This window comes from Trichoderma virens, assembly GCF_000170995.1.
Source record: "Trichoderma virens Gv29-8 chromosome Unknown TRIVIscaffold_92, whole genome shotgun sequence".
NCBI classification, from domain to species: Eukaryota; Fungi; Ascomycota; class Sordariomycetes; order Hypocreales; family Hypocreaceae; genus Trichoderma; species Trichoderma virens.
In genome coordinates, this window is record NW_014013657.1 from 1551604 (window position 1) to 1565563 (window position 13960).

Sequence of the window (13960 nt, forward strand, 5' to 3'; positions counted from 1 at the left end):
GTAGCCAAAGGTAAGTCGCTCCAAGTTACATCACCCTGTTTCACTGACTCGCGGGGCGAACACGGCGCGGTTGTACGAGTTCATCGTGTCGTTACGCAGCGTGTTGGAGGATTACGGTGAAATAGTGGCACCCGCGCGCCTTATACATAGCCAGTGTTCCTTAGAAAAAGGGCTCAGTTGTGAAAGACAGCTCGTCCGCCCCCTTTCCTTCCGACTTCACAGGTTGTTCCACGTCAGGGAGCACTACTTTGTAATCTTTCAAGAATAAGAACCGAGGATTCTCGACAATGTCGAAAGCCACAAGACCGCGAAGGAGGGAAACGGAAAAAGAGAGGGATGTATTCTAAGACATTGCCGATCGAATTGTGGACCTGGAGGGTTAGGGAGAGTCAAGCCCGCTCAGGCACAAAAATGTGAGACCTGTTCATCTCCACGCCCGCGGGATCGACATGGTACATTTTTCAGCTACCAAAAGGGCTGATCTGAACACGCGCAACGTGCCTGCCGAGACCCATTCTTGTTCCCCTCACAAAGGGCTTTGTTTCCCCGGAATGCTAGAGTGTCTATAATGTTAATTAAAAATATGGAATATCTGACTTGAAGTTGCCCTCTAGAATATCTTCCCTCTTCACCCTGACGTGTGCCTCGCTCGCCAAGTTTTCTAATCAAAGCGCAGCGCGTTGGAGAGTTCAAGCGTCATCTTGCCGTCCTCTTGTCTCACCACCCTCACGCTCTCGAGATCCTTCACCACCCAGTCGGGCTCGGCCGCCACAACCTGTTCCACAGTGTGGCTTGTTACCAATCCAAGGACTTTGCACCCCGCCGCCTTGCCGGCCTTGATGCCTGCTGGGCTGTCTTCGAGGACCAGGACCTCCCCGGCCTTATCTTGTAGCCCGAGCTTCTCAAGGCCAATGCGGTAGCATGTCGGGTCGGGTTTACCGTTCTCGACGGACTCGGCAGAGACAAGATGCTCAGGAGTACCGAGGGACAGCCGCTTGAGCCAGCCTCTGACTAGGGGCTGGGTACCGGATGTTACGATGGCCCAAGGAAAGGAATAAGAAATGATGGATTCGAGCAGAGATCGGGCGCCGGGGATCTCCACGACGTCATCGGCGTACAGCTTGGGCAGCTCGCCTTCCATTTTTGTCACGTCTATAGGAACACAAATTAGTTTCGCCTCACTTTGCCGTAACACTCATTAAATGTGATGGCAAAAGAACTCTATACGAGTGTAGCCCCGGCGATAGGATTGGAGGCGCCGGGCATAGGGACGGGAAAATACGCCACGTTGCCCCCCCTGCGGTAATATCATTCGCGAAGAAGATGTAAACGGACAAACGGGCAAGCGAGCAAATACAACTTACATTCCCAATTGGCCTTCTCAGGGGCAAGGATCCTCAGGATATCTATACTGCGGCGGCCATGAGAAGTCTCCAAGATGACCTCAGGAGCAACGCCGATTTCCTCACCGACACTTTTTGTTTTCTCCGTTAGCAAAACTCTACCTTCTGCGCAAGATGGCTTGATGGGGAAGATGGAGGGAGATCATTACGTATGCCAGTGCTTGACCACGGCCGGGGTAGAGTCGATAATGGTTCCATCCATGTCGAACAAGAAGCCCGAAAAGGAGATCTCCTGCGTTGGCAGGCTGTAATCTGGCTGAGAACCCATCCTGCCGCTATTCCCGGAAGCAACGTTGGTGTCGAATGATTAAAGATAAGAATTATGTTTCACAAAGGCCTCGTATGTCAAAATGACGAAGTGCTGATAGACAAAGCGTCTTTGACCAAGTCTGAATAACGATGAGTTCTTATATATGTATCGCTTGTGAAGCGGGATCTTTAAAGGTTCGAAGTTAGATCCAAGATTACAACCCCCACGTGGCAATTCCGCACTGGCGGGGCTTCCTCAGCCGGTTAGACCAATCGTCAAAATAATGTCCCGCAGAGAGTATAATCCACAAGGCTATTACGGCCAAATTCTTCTCAAGGTTTCAAGATATGACCGTAGTCGTAACTTCGTCGGAGTTGCCATCTGTGGCTTGAATGAATGGATACAGTGAAACTATATGATGGAGGGATTCAACTTTCATATCCACATCCATGGCCACATCACTCGAGAATGGCTTTAATATGGCCTTGTAGCCTCGAACATGTGCTCTGCAGTCGAGGACTTGTAATATTCTTCGATAGACCCAACGGCATCATAGTTATAGCACCAATCCCTTGTTCCCCTATCAATGATGCCGCCTGGACCAAGCCTTTGACCCGATCGTTTACTTTTCCGAATGAATTCGCTTCTCATGACGTCGCCTTCCAACGGCCAGACTTCCTCATCTTGAGAATGGACAAGGGCCTCGTGGATAACATTGCGCTCTGCGTCGTGCGATGTATGTGATGAATCACCCGCATGTAAGCTGGCTTCTTGCACAGCCTCAACTCTGGGCTTCCGCACGCTTTCAAATACATGCAGTGCATGCTTCAAGCTAGGTTCAGCCGCCGCCCTTTGTTTGTCGGAGTGGTTTGAGTTCGTGCCAGAAGGACAAGCCAAGTCTAATGCTGTTGCAAGTGCAGCTGCGTCTTCGACAGCGATACTAACGCCCATGGACATGAAAAAAGCCATTGCATGGGCGGCGTCGCCTATGAGAATGAACCGACCGGATTCGTGAGCCCAGGAGGGCAACGGCGGCACAGCGTACACAGGATAGTTAGCAATTTTTGATGTAGAAAGATCTAATATACGCTGAACGCTACAGGCTATGTCAGAAACAAACTTGGGAAATATTGGATCAGGGCTGAACGATGTACTCACCGAGGCTCAAAGTCCTTGAACATGTTCCGAACTGTCATGTTATATTCCTCCGGAGTGAATTCTTTGGTGTTGATATCGTCTCGGTGAGCTAGTACTATATTGAGCAGAGTTGCATCTTTTATCAAATATGTCATGCACGATATGTGTGGAGCAATCCACCAATTGGAGCTGCCAGATTGAAGATCTATAAGATTTGAAGTTACAGAATCCGCCTTGAGTTTGGAGACCTCGGCCGTCATACGAAAGGCGGCCCATCCAGTCGGCAAGCTTCCAGGGTCTTTGGAACCCAATAGCTGGGATCGAGCAAAGGAATTAATGCCTGAAAGGAGGGAGTAGTTAATGTAGTGCGCATATTGATGTATTGTGAAGTTGCTTCTATATGCCTTGGTCATACGTACCATCAGCAGCAACCACTAGATCGGCTGTTAGCCTTGTGCCATTCCGCAGCAGGACCGCTCCGCTGGCAAACTCATATTCAACGACATCACTGCTTAGCAGTAGTTGCGCCCCGGCTCGGATAGCGTGGCGATGCAATATGGTATGCAAAACGGCCCGATGAACGACAATGTACGGGGCACCATACTGAGCCTCCATATCCTTGATTCGGACACTCCCCAGCATATTGCCACCTGGTCCATCCCACACATGCAAGTTCTCGGGAATAATCGACTCGGCGAGCAGGTCATCCTTGAGACCCCACTTGAAGAGGTATCTGATTGCTTGTGGTGTCATCTGAACGCCCGCACCCAACTCGGTAAGCTCAGGAGCAGCATCGAGAACTGTGATTTGGTGACGAGACTGGCCAAGGGCAATGGCAAGCGAAAGGCCCGCAATGCCAGCTCCCACAATGATAACATGCATGTTAAACGGCCCGGTTATCCGAAGATGACGGTGTTAGAGCTTGTATTATACACGCGGATGGGTATGTCAGTGTTCCTTTACACGCTGGAGGGTCGCTTGGGTTCGAAATTGAGGGCGTGTGAGAGGCGTTCCTTTCATTGGTCTTCAAGCCGTCGGATCGAGACTCAGCGTTTTCCGCCCTTTCGAGTCTGTACTTGTCGGAAGACAGACGAAACAAGAGATAAGCATCCGAGAGATGAATGTAGAATCCGCTTGGTCAGCGCATCATCGGTTCAGTTTGTTGGTCGGCGATGCAGTTACAGTGCAGTGCAGGTTTGGATCCTGATAGTGATTGGGTGGTGCGTATATTGTACGGAAATTGTAGTGGGTATGAAGGAGAAGTGAGGCATGGGAGAGGCATGGGAGAGGAACTGGGATGCTGTCTCTGCTACCTTTCCATAGGTAGGTAGATGTTGATTCGCTCACGTGAGGCCAGGATATGCACATCAATCCCATTTGGAAAGCTATCGCGGGAGTGTGCCTTCCAGCTTCCGAGAGCTTACCTACCTGTACCTTAGTACTTGGTAGTACGAGTACTGCTGAGATATCTCGTGCTTATGGCAAGAACCACACGTCATCAAAGGTGATAACTGCACGAACTTGCGTGTTCTGTAGGTACTTCGTACCGTGTGCCCAGCACCTTGAAGGTAGGTACATGACATCTCGGCCACTCAAAGCGACAGAACAAGTACTGTGCATGCCAGACGAGATGCGAATGCGGAACTTACCCCGCGAACCCCGCTGCTGTTGAGTAAAGTACAGTACATGGACGAGGATTGAAGCTTACCAGCGCCTGTGTAAAGTACCTACTGAGGTAGGTTCGGATACAAGGATTGCAGCTCCTTCGGTGCACGGCTATTCCCACTTGTCGATCGATCAAGGGCATTAATCCTACTTGCCTACCTACCTTTGTATTAACTACTGTAATGCCAATGCATGAGGCATGGTGATTAAATGAAGCTGCTAGCTCAACTCGGCAAGGCCCTGTTTCCCTTCTGGCCCTGGTGTGAAATCCAGAGGCTGAATTGAATTCCCCCGCACCCGTTGGAAGGATTCGGCTTGACAAGGTACAACAGAGCGGCTACTTTTTGTTTGCTGCTGGGGTTTCCACCAACCATCTCGCATGTCTTTAAATGATGCGTGACATTGCCATTTGTTTGTCCTAGGTAAGTACCCGATATTGTACGGCAGCCACTGCTGGCCACGTAGCTTTTTGTGTTCCTCGATACCGGGTATAAAGTTACCTTGGTGCGCCTCTAGTGCTGGCGTGGCTTGTCTGCTAGAGATATCCAGGTATGTACTTGTACTCCCTCCAACGTGACATATCTCACCTGCTTACCTCGACCATTGCCTGATCTTCCCAGAGCTTGGGCACCAGAGCTCTTACTTGTACATCGCCAATTCCAACATATTTTCGTAACCAGATTGTACTATTTTGGATATATTATCTGGCTCCATGGGTTCCCAGGTCCAAGAAGAGCTGACAGTGCTTGTCACTGGATTTCAGGTTCGTCTCGTGCCGCCGCATCTCCCCATATATGCCATCGCAGGAAATACTAATCATACCTCCAGCCTTTCCGGTCAGAATATCCGATCAACCCGTCGTGGGAAATCGCCAGAAGCCTCCCAGAATACCTCCCGCCGCTAAGAGTCAAGGACCCAAACTCCCGATATGCGGTCAACATCCCGCCTGTGCGCATCCTGGTGCACCCCGAGCCCATCCGAGTTAACTATAAGGTGGTGAGGGAGCTGGTGCCGACCTTGTGGGAGGAGACGTACTTGGGCCGCAAGATTGACGTTGTCATTCACATTGGCATGGCTGGGCCGCGGCTTATGTATCAGATCGAGAGTCGAGGGCATCGTACGGGATACAAGTCTCTCGATGTCGACGGGAGTCACCTTGATGAGCTAGATGGAAACCGGGATGAAAATTGGATCTGGCACAACTTGCCGGATGTGCTGAAGACGGACTTGAATGTACAGAATATCTGGGAGAGATGGCAGCAACACAGCTCGGTAAGGATATTGATGCCCAACACTTTGAACGTTGCCATTACTAACATCATATTACGCAGAATGATATGGATCTTCGGATCTCTGATGATGCTGGCCGTTATCTCTGCGACTTCATCTACTACTCGAGCTTGGCAACCTGCTACAAGCAGGGCAAGGAGAGGAAAGTCATCTTCTTTCACGTGCCGGCAGATAGCTCTGAAGCCGTGATCAAACAAGGGCAAGAAGTGGCCGTTAATCTCATCCGATCTATCGTGGAGAGCGAGGTGGCCAAGAAGCAGAAGGTGACGGAGGCTGCTTCCTGATGTCCGACCAGCCGTGCGAGCGTAAGATGAGCATTTCGTGGTGTTGGTGTTGGTATTGATATTGGTACGCAGGCGTCGGGGACTTGTTGCAACGGAGAATACGAATACTTTTGGCTGGAATTTCGGTGTTCCGGGATAATTGAAAGAGAAGAAAGAGATGAAGCTTGGATCGCAGCGATATCAGAGACTACCTGTAATTGGACCGGAAGGGATTATCTTGAGAATGATAAGCAGCCAGGGTAATTGGGAGGGGACTGAACAACTGTTGTTAATCATGAATTGAACTTGCCACCTCACGTACCCTCTCAGAGACCCTGCGTACAGTACGAAGAAGCCGGACACAGAAGGAAGACGGCGACATGAGCAGAAATGGTCGCCGTTCTTGCTTACCAAATGTTTGTACCTTGTATCTTGCCCGGGCGGGGCTCGCCGATTTGGTCACCTTTCCGGCCGGCGATCCGTTCAGCCACCGCGGGCTTTTTTGCCGCCATCCATCGACTCGTGTGCGTTTATTTAGGCCGCTCTTCCTTTTTCATAAACCAGGCAGAATCTCAACTTGCATTTCTCTAAACTACAAAGGTGTAACGTTTCGAAAGCATATACGCCCATATCTCTCATCTTTTTTCAGCATCATATCAGTAATAAAAGGACATACATAGCCCTTTTGCCACCATGTGTCGAAAGGCCACTTGCAACACCTGCCGTAAGCATCACTGCCCCTCTCAGCCTGCCTTACAACTGAGATGCTGCATCATGGCCTGCATCTTTTAGACGAGTAAAAGTGGGAGAAGGGAATTGATAGGGGTTCGTGCTGACGTATGTGAACTTTAGACAAGGTAACCTGGTGGGGTTGTGGTAGCCATATCCCAAGTGTCCTGGACTCAGTCCCCGAGAATGACTGGTGTACTTGTGAGCCCAAGGTCGAGCGAGACGGGAAGCAGTATCCTCCCATGGCCAAATCACCCAACTGACTAGTTGAATGGATCGCGGGGATGGTGCTATGGGTGAGAGGGAAGAGGCCGGCGTGGTCTGCAGAGGGGGTTGTTGAGGCGGATCTACATGGAGATGGGGAAGGGAAAGAGTGAGGGCGTTGGTGGTGATGGTGGCGAGATTATTCTAGGTTCTTTCGAGGGGGCGTTGTTGGTTGGTGTAAATAGACATGGTCGAGGCTCGACAGGAGTTAGTGATATATGGTAGGAAAGAAGATATCCAAGCTGAAATAGCCCAACACGCTACATACATACACTAGCCTTGATCAAAGCCAAATCAATCGCCAAATGCTGTAACCCAAAGGCTGGCTGTCCTCCCTCACCTCCTCCTTGCGCCCCCAGCAGCACCGCCGTCTCCCCTCTCCGCCAGACTGACCACCTCCTGAATGCCCGCCGCCTCCTGCTCCTCCTCCAGCGCCGTGATTTCCTCGCGGCAGTCCCACCACTTCTCCTCACTGAGTTCAAATGCCTTGGCCTTGATCTCCTTGATGGCGAGCGTCTCCGGCTGGATGTTCTTCCACCGGAGGTTGGTCATGAGGATCTCCTGCCACTCTGCGGAGGTGCGGACGAAGAATTCGCGGCGAGATTCGAAAGGCTAGAGTTGATTTAAATTGTCAGAGTCTAGGTGATCACAAAGAAAAAAAGAAATACAGATTTGGAAGAGGCGCTGCAGTGAAAATAGACTTACTCTTGGATGCGGCAGGCCATCGTCAACCGATGTGGCAGCTGTTTCGGTTTCTTCCTCTTCCGACGTAATTGATGGCGTAGGTGCTTCGGAAGATACCTCTGATACTTCGTCTTGCTTCTTCTTGCGTTTGCTCTCCGAGCGGATCTGCTGTTCAGGTTCCTCCTGATCATCTTCATCCTCTTCATCCTCCTCTTCATCTTCATAGTCCTCATCCTCGTCCTCATCATCCTCATCTTCAGACTCCTGGATTATATTGGTTAGCTTATGGTTTGTACGCGCAAAAGGCACAACACTCACGATCCAGTCTTCGACAGGCTTGTTAAAGATTTCCTTGTATCCATCCAGTTTCACCAAATCGATTGCATAAAGATCGTCAAACGTAAACTCCCGATCCCCTTTTTCATAAGTACCGCCGTAAATGAAGAGCACGTCGCTCTGAACTGTCAGCTGGGCATTGAAGCGCATGTGCGGTGGCTCCATAGACACCGGCATTTCTCTTGCTGGCTTTTCCTCATCCTCCGGCTCACCGAGCATCTTATCCAGCTCGATATCATCAATGTCCTCCAACGAAGTTCCAGCTTGTAGTGCTGCCAGTTGTCGCAGGAGCTCCTCCTCATTCGCCTGGGCACGACCTCGTCTGCCAACCCGCTGCTCGGGTGCGTTCTTCTTCTGTTGGCGTGGCTTACGTGAAACGAGGGGCATGAATCTATTTCTCTCGATATTCCACGCGAAGAGTTGATTGAAAAATTCGCTGTCCATCCCCTCTTCGCTTTGCTCAACGTCGTGTACACCACCAAAAAGGATGCCACGGCCCTTGTGATATGCCATGGTAGCACCAGCGCGGACGGGGGCAGGGGAGTTTGCCGGCTTCTTTCGCTTCTCCCATCTAACAGCGGGCGGAGTATTCGAATTCGCTTCAGTCGGCGGGAGAGACATCCTAAGGAAAAAGCAATCTTCATGAACCTTGGGTATGAGGACGTTCTTCTGCCCCTGGGGCTGATTTCCCTTCTTCTGTTTCTTCAACTGCACCGTGGCCTTGACTCTCGAGTAGCCTCCAAAAAGGGAAGCTCCTTGCTCAGAAGGCAGGAAGGTAAATGAAGAACGAGCATCAGGCTTGAGCTGAGCAGGCGGGAGAACGGGGCTGTGCCAGACGTAGTTGACGGTATCAAATATCCACAAGTCGGCTAGATACTTGGTCTGGTTCGATGTGTCCTGGAAGCCTCCAAACAGGATGATGTACTGCTTCCAGTAAGTCATCCGGTGACCACTTCGCGCCGGCGGGCTCTTATCCTTGCCCTTGACCTCGATCTTGGTCCATTCTCTTGTCGCAGGTTCCAGTCTCCAGAAATCAGAGTAATGGTGGAAAGTGCCCTGCTTTGGAGATGAGAATTCTCCTCCAAACAGGTACACATAGTTCGGGTTCGAGGCTCTGGTCCAGGCGTGGCCAGATCGTGGCAGCGGCGCATTGGGGGAAGTTACACAGCGCCACTCATCACGGTTGATGTTGTATATGTGCAGATCATTGTAGAATTGCGCAATCGACCCGTTGAAGTACTCTCCTCCAAACAAGAGCAGGCTGTTGCTCTCATGAGGAGAGGCCAGAATGGTAGATGCCGATCGAGGCTTCGGAGGGCCGTCGACAACCGTCTCCGTGATCTTCAGAAACTGCTCCTGCTGGCGGCGATACTCTTCCAGCACCTCATCCAGGTCGACATCCTCGGCGTCACTGCCCTCTAGCTTGGCAGTCTTGTTCTTGACCTTTTTCTCACCCTTGCTTGCCTGCTTGGCTGCCTTCTCGGCCTACATAAGCGGTTCAGTTAATACTTATAGATTTTCTTTGGTGATTTTGGAGGGGTAATTCTGAGTCCAGATTTTCCAACTCGTGATTTTCCCACTCACCTTTTTCGCCTTCTTGGCGTCAGTGTTTTTCTTCTTATCCTTGGCCATGTTGAAAATATTCTTTTCTTTATAAAACGAAGATGGGCGGTATAACCCCACGCGCAGAAAGGAAGTGAATACAATCCTCACTTGAGCGGGTCACGCCGCCTGGAAGAGAAGTGGAAAACCCTATCGCATACAGTGCGTAAGCGCATTTATATAGACTGTGTGTCATTCTTGAATGATCTGCACCACCAGCACCTTGCTACCTGGATTTATCCGCATAGAAATGTATAGTTCTCTCATATGAAATATCTTTAGACAATTTGAATCATTATAAGAATTCTTAATAAATCTAACAAACATTATAAATGCTCTGTGATCTGGAAAACACAAGTCGCGAATGAGCCCACTACAGCATGATGCTGCACACCAACTCATACACAGGGTATAGATTGCAAGTCTCCCGGCTCATATGCTGATAAAACACTCATTAATCATGCAAAAAGAAACAAATGATAGATCACTCGTTAGACGCTGGCGACTTCTCCGCTGGAATGTAGGCGCCCATGGCCTTGCTGGCCCCTTCTATGCAGTATTGGATAACCTCCAGCTTTTCCCCCTTGGGTGCGAGTTTCGCAATCTGACGAATGTCGCTTGTCCTTGGAAGGAATAGCAAATGGTCCATTTTCTTGTAAGCTTCGTGTAGTTGACTTAGGCTGTATGGCTGCATAGTACTCAGGTCAAAAATCTCGTCGGTTCTGTACCCAGGCCCTCCCCAAGGGGGGCTGGCGAACACCATTGTTGACTGTATATCAACTTTAAGATCTGGATGTAGCTTTTCTGGGTTATTGACCAGCTGATCAAGATACTCAAAGCTGTCACCCAGGATCCAAGTTACTGCGCTTGGGTTAACACCGTAGAGCTCGGCATTGTGCTGGGCACACGCAAGTGTTGCAGGGTCGCATTCAATAGCAATTATGCGGCTCCATCGTTCTGACAGGGCAAAGGCTATGGTGTTGCCCCCGGCACCGCTAAAAGCATCGATAAGAATGGTCTTCTTTGGGTCATAATGGTCCTCAGATAGCTCGTATGCGATTTGGCTGGTAGGGTGTCAGTCACTGTAAAGAAGAGTAGGATGAAAAGAACTCACTTAGCTACCGGCTCAGGTGTTACACCAAACCAAGCATCATCAGTCATATGAACTCCATCATCATAGTATGAGAAGATGGAGTACCGTTGGCTGAAATACCTGCAAATTCGATTAGTACTCTGAGAAAATAGAGCTGCGCAGTGGGGAACCAACTTTTGAATGTCCCAGGGAACCTCGTGCTTGCCTGTATAGTGGTGGCATTGATCTGTCAACGGAAGCCTTTCTGCAGGCTTCAGTGAAAAGTCGGAGGGCTCCGCGGCTGTATTGGCATCGAGGCCATCCGTATTGATGCCATTGGTCGCCTGGCCCTCACCCGCTAATAATTTGGTCAGGCAGCTCACATCATCTCTTGCTTGCGGATTCTGATCCAGAACGTTTCTAATAACCTGCCACGCGGCCGGGGGAATTTGTTTAGCCTGCGGCAAGAGAAGTTGGGCGGATGGTGCATCGACATGAGGACCCAGCATATCTCGCGCAATTTGTTGCTCTATTGCGTCCACTGGCACATTTTCATCTGCAGACATTTTGGAACGATGGCGTTTTGATAAAGCCTTATATGATGAATGGGCTTTTGAAGCAGAGGTGCTGCTTCGTTCACGCCGATGACAAGGCGTTGTTGATGAAGCGTTTGTAATGCGAGTGAACAAAACTGGTTACTTCAAAGGGTCGCAGATCTGATAAACTGCGCTAGCCTTGGATGCGATTCGAAAGGCTTTTTGGTTGAAAATTATAAAAGTCAGCAAGTTGTCGGTCGATTTCTGGATGTTGATGATAGGAGAAGAATATCCCATGCAGGGTTGCTGATGAATTTCAGGACAAGGCTGAGAATTTAGTTGCTATCAGCTCCACTCTTATTCCGCGTTCAACCCTTTAGCGCCTTGGCACTTATGCAAGGCTGTCATCCCAAGGGACAGCTTGCGGCAAGCTCTCTTGAGTGAGGCCAGACGTCACTCTCATATCAACAACTATCTTCGCAGCATCAACTCTCAAAGCGTCGCCATCCCTCCGATAATACCACCATATAGCTTCGTAACGCTAAAACGCCTAGATATCAGCCTCGCACAGGAGCGGGGCAATAATCCCAGTGACCATGTTCAACGCGCTCAACCGGTTTATGTCCCGCCTAGATGGCGATGCCCCGCAACGTCAACATGACCGCGACTCGTTTGGCTTCCAGGTGCTGCGGAACACGAACCTCGAGCTACCAATTGAGCCCTGGTTTGATTACATTGTTGGAATTAATGGAAGGCCAATCGTATATGCCAATGCTCTGTGCGATTAATAGGCGATCTGGTGCTAAGAATAGTGCAGGATAACCCCGACCCGAGCCTGTTCGCGCAGGAGGTTCAGAATTGTGCTGGCGGAACTGTGACGTTTGGATTATGGAGTGCAAAGGTGATGATCATTTACCACTGTATGGAGGAGAAGAAGGCGAAATCTGACATTGCATAGGGTCAACGAACAAGAGAAATGCACATTCCCGTGCCCGTGGATACCGCAGCGCTGGGGCTTTCTCTTCAGTTCGCGCCCATCTCTCTTGCAGCCAATATCTGGCATGTTCTTGATGTCCCGGCCAATTCACCAGCCGATGTTGCCGGGCTGCTACCTTACAGCGACTACATCCTCGGCAGCCCAGAAGGCGCCCTACATGGTGAAAGCGCCCTCGGTGAGCTCGTGGAAGACTTCATCGGGCGACCTCTACGGTTATACGTCTACAACAACGAGTACGACGTTTCGCGCGAAGTCACAATACAGCCTAGTCGAAACTGGGGTGGAGATGGGGCTCTGGGGTGTACTTTGGGCTACGGAGCGCTGCACCGGCTGCCAGCTCCATTGAGCGAACCCGTCAACGCTCCTGGAGAGACAATGTTCGATGGCGAATTCAACGAGAAGAGCGGAGGAGAGTTCATCTCGACGGAGGCTAGCCCTCCTCCGCCACCAACAGGCGACTTTTTGGTGCCCGCGCAGATAGTCAGTGCGCCTCCACGGGGTGGGACACCGCGGGGTGGAAAGAAGAAGGAACGCCACGCGCCTAACAATTTCATGGATGACTATCTCAAGGAAGAAGAACAGAAGAGCTTGGCGTTGGATAATGCACCTAAAGGCAAGGGTACAGGTCTACCACCGCCTCCCAAAGGCGCCAGCGGTCCACCAAAAGCAGGGCCCAAAGAGGATGCAGCGGATGACGGCGGAGCATGATACGAATCAGATTTTGTCTTGATATAGCTCTGGTAATGAAAAGATTCCCTATTTGTTTGGCTAGGACCAAATTGCTTTTCCCTTATAAGCCCCCCTTCCTCCATGAATAGGTATGATCGAGGAAGCCACCATGTATTATACGACTCATGCCCCGTGTTTTTATCGAAGCCGTCATTCCACCGCGCATTCTCTGCGTTGTCGCTGTTTAGTTGATGAAGTTGACGCAGAAGAAATGTAGAATCAGACTGCAAACAACATAGTCGGCAAATGCTCTGCAGCCGCCAGTTAGCACAATGATATTGATACCCGTATAGACACATGTTCACGTATATGTTCAGCTCGGATGGTTGTGGGAATCGTACCGTTCAGGAGATACCTCCGGGAAGTCACTCTTGTTCGCGGCAGCTGTCTGTATACGCAGGGAGACTAAGCTCTGGTTAGAACCTTGTAATCGACGTAGAGAAACAACAGAGTACGAACTCGTCAAAACAAATTGGCCAACAGTTGCTCCGAAACCTGAAAGGAAGGCATTGAATGGCTGCGACGTTGATTAGCATTCTACCCAGCGGTCGCCAAGCTCCGCGATTCGCTGGAGGCACGCACGTAGTTTCCGGCCAGAATGCAGTAGAGGAATTGCAGTGCGCCCACAACGGCGATGAAGACGAGGAAGACGTCGATGAGCTTGGTCCGCTGCGGCGTTTCGTTCATGTAATACTGGTAGATGTTCTGCAGCACCTTGTCCCAGTTGGCCGGGGCGCTCTTCGCTGCTGGCGCGGAAACAGGCGTCGACACTGGCGCTGGCACTGGCGCCGCTGCTGCTGGGACAGAGCCCGCGGCTGTGGTGCTGGATTGGGTGGTCGCAGCAGCTGAAGGGACCGGCTCGCGGGCTGCGTTCTTCTTGGCGGGCATGGCGGGCGATTTCCGGTGTCGTCTGGAGAGAAAACGAGGTTGGTGATGATATCGATATTCAATTGCTTGGAAGCACTTAGTCGTGCCTGTTAGGTACTTTGGTACAATTGCGGCC

The 13960-nt window shown here is 50.6% G+C and overlaps 7 protein-coding genes across 7 annotated transcripts; 2 read left to right on the forward strand and 5 right to left on the reverse strand.

The window, feature by feature from the left end:
• Positions 1-661: 661 nt before the first annotated feature.
• Positions 662-1671, reverse strand: TRIVIDRAFT_56265 (uncharacterized protein; the record flags this gene model as incomplete). Its single annotated transcript, XM_014094408.1, has 3 exons — positions 662-1152; positions 1365-1474; positions 1553-1671. 3 exons carry the CDS (start codon positions 1669-1671, stop codon positions 662-664), a joined length of 720 nt encoding a protein of 239 aa, XP_013949883.1.
• A 720-nt stretch (positions 1672-2391) lies between these two features.
• Positions 2392-3672, reverse strand: TRIVIDRAFT_126766 (uncharacterized protein; the record flags this gene model as incomplete). The annotated part of the gene is made up of 3 exons (XM_014094409.1): positions 2392-2749; positions 2812-3130; positions 3210-3672. Coding segments are annotated over 3 exons (1140 nt in total), but the record flags the coding sequence as incomplete, so codon positions are not given.
• A 1466-nt stretch (positions 3673-5138) lies between these two features.
• Positions 5139-7273, forward strand: TRIVIDRAFT_175383 (uncharacterized protein; the record flags this gene model as incomplete). The annotated part of the gene is made up of 5 exons (XM_014094410.1): positions 5139-5218; positions 5284-5727; positions 5787-6008; positions 6678-6732; positions 6861-7273. The coding sequence occupies 5 exons, from the start codon at positions 5168-5170 to the stop codon at positions 6998-7000; spliced, it is 912 nt and encodes a 303-aa protein (XP_013949885.1).
• A 64-nt stretch (positions 7274-7337) lies between these two features.
• On the reverse strand, positions 7338-9653 carry TRIVIDRAFT_164763 (uncharacterized protein; the record flags this gene model as incomplete). The annotated part of the gene is made up of 4 exons (XM_014094411.1): positions 7338-7613; positions 7707-7925; positions 7995-9506; positions 9606-9653. The coding sequence occupies 4 exons, from the start codon at positions 9651-9653 to the stop codon at positions 7338-7340; spliced, it is 2055 nt and encodes a 684-aa protein (XP_013949886.1).
• Positions 9654-10107: 454 nt separating this feature from the next.
• TRIVIDRAFT_38622 (uncharacterized protein) lies at positions 10108-11204 on the reverse strand (the record flags this gene model as incomplete). The annotated part of the gene is made up of 3 exons (XM_014094412.1): positions 10108-10687; positions 10738-10836; positions 10891-11204. 3 exons carry the CDS (start codon positions 11202-11204, stop codon positions 10108-10110), a joined length of 993 nt encoding a protein of 330 aa, XP_013949887.1.
• A 623-nt stretch (positions 11205-11827) lies between these two features.
• TRIVIDRAFT_64416 (uncharacterized protein) lies at positions 11828-12936 on the forward strand (the record flags this gene model as incomplete). The annotated part of the gene is made up of 3 exons (XM_014094413.1): positions 11828-11992; positions 12049-12132; positions 12190-12936. 3 exons carry the CDS (start codon positions 11828-11830, stop codon positions 12934-12936), a joined length of 996 nt encoding a protein of 331 aa, XP_013949888.1.
• A 205-nt stretch (positions 12937-13141) lies between these two features.
• On the reverse strand, positions 13142-13845 carry TRIVIDRAFT_121404 (oligosaccharyl transferase; the record flags this gene model as incomplete). The annotated part of the gene is made up of 4 exons (XM_014094414.2): positions 13142-13208; positions 13299-13362; positions 13417-13474; positions 13540-13845. The coding sequence occupies 4 exons, from the start codon at positions 13843-13845 to the stop codon at positions 13142-13144; spliced, it is 495 nt and encodes a 164-aa protein (XP_013949889.1).
• Between the last annotated feature and the right edge of the window lie 115 nt (positions 13846-13960).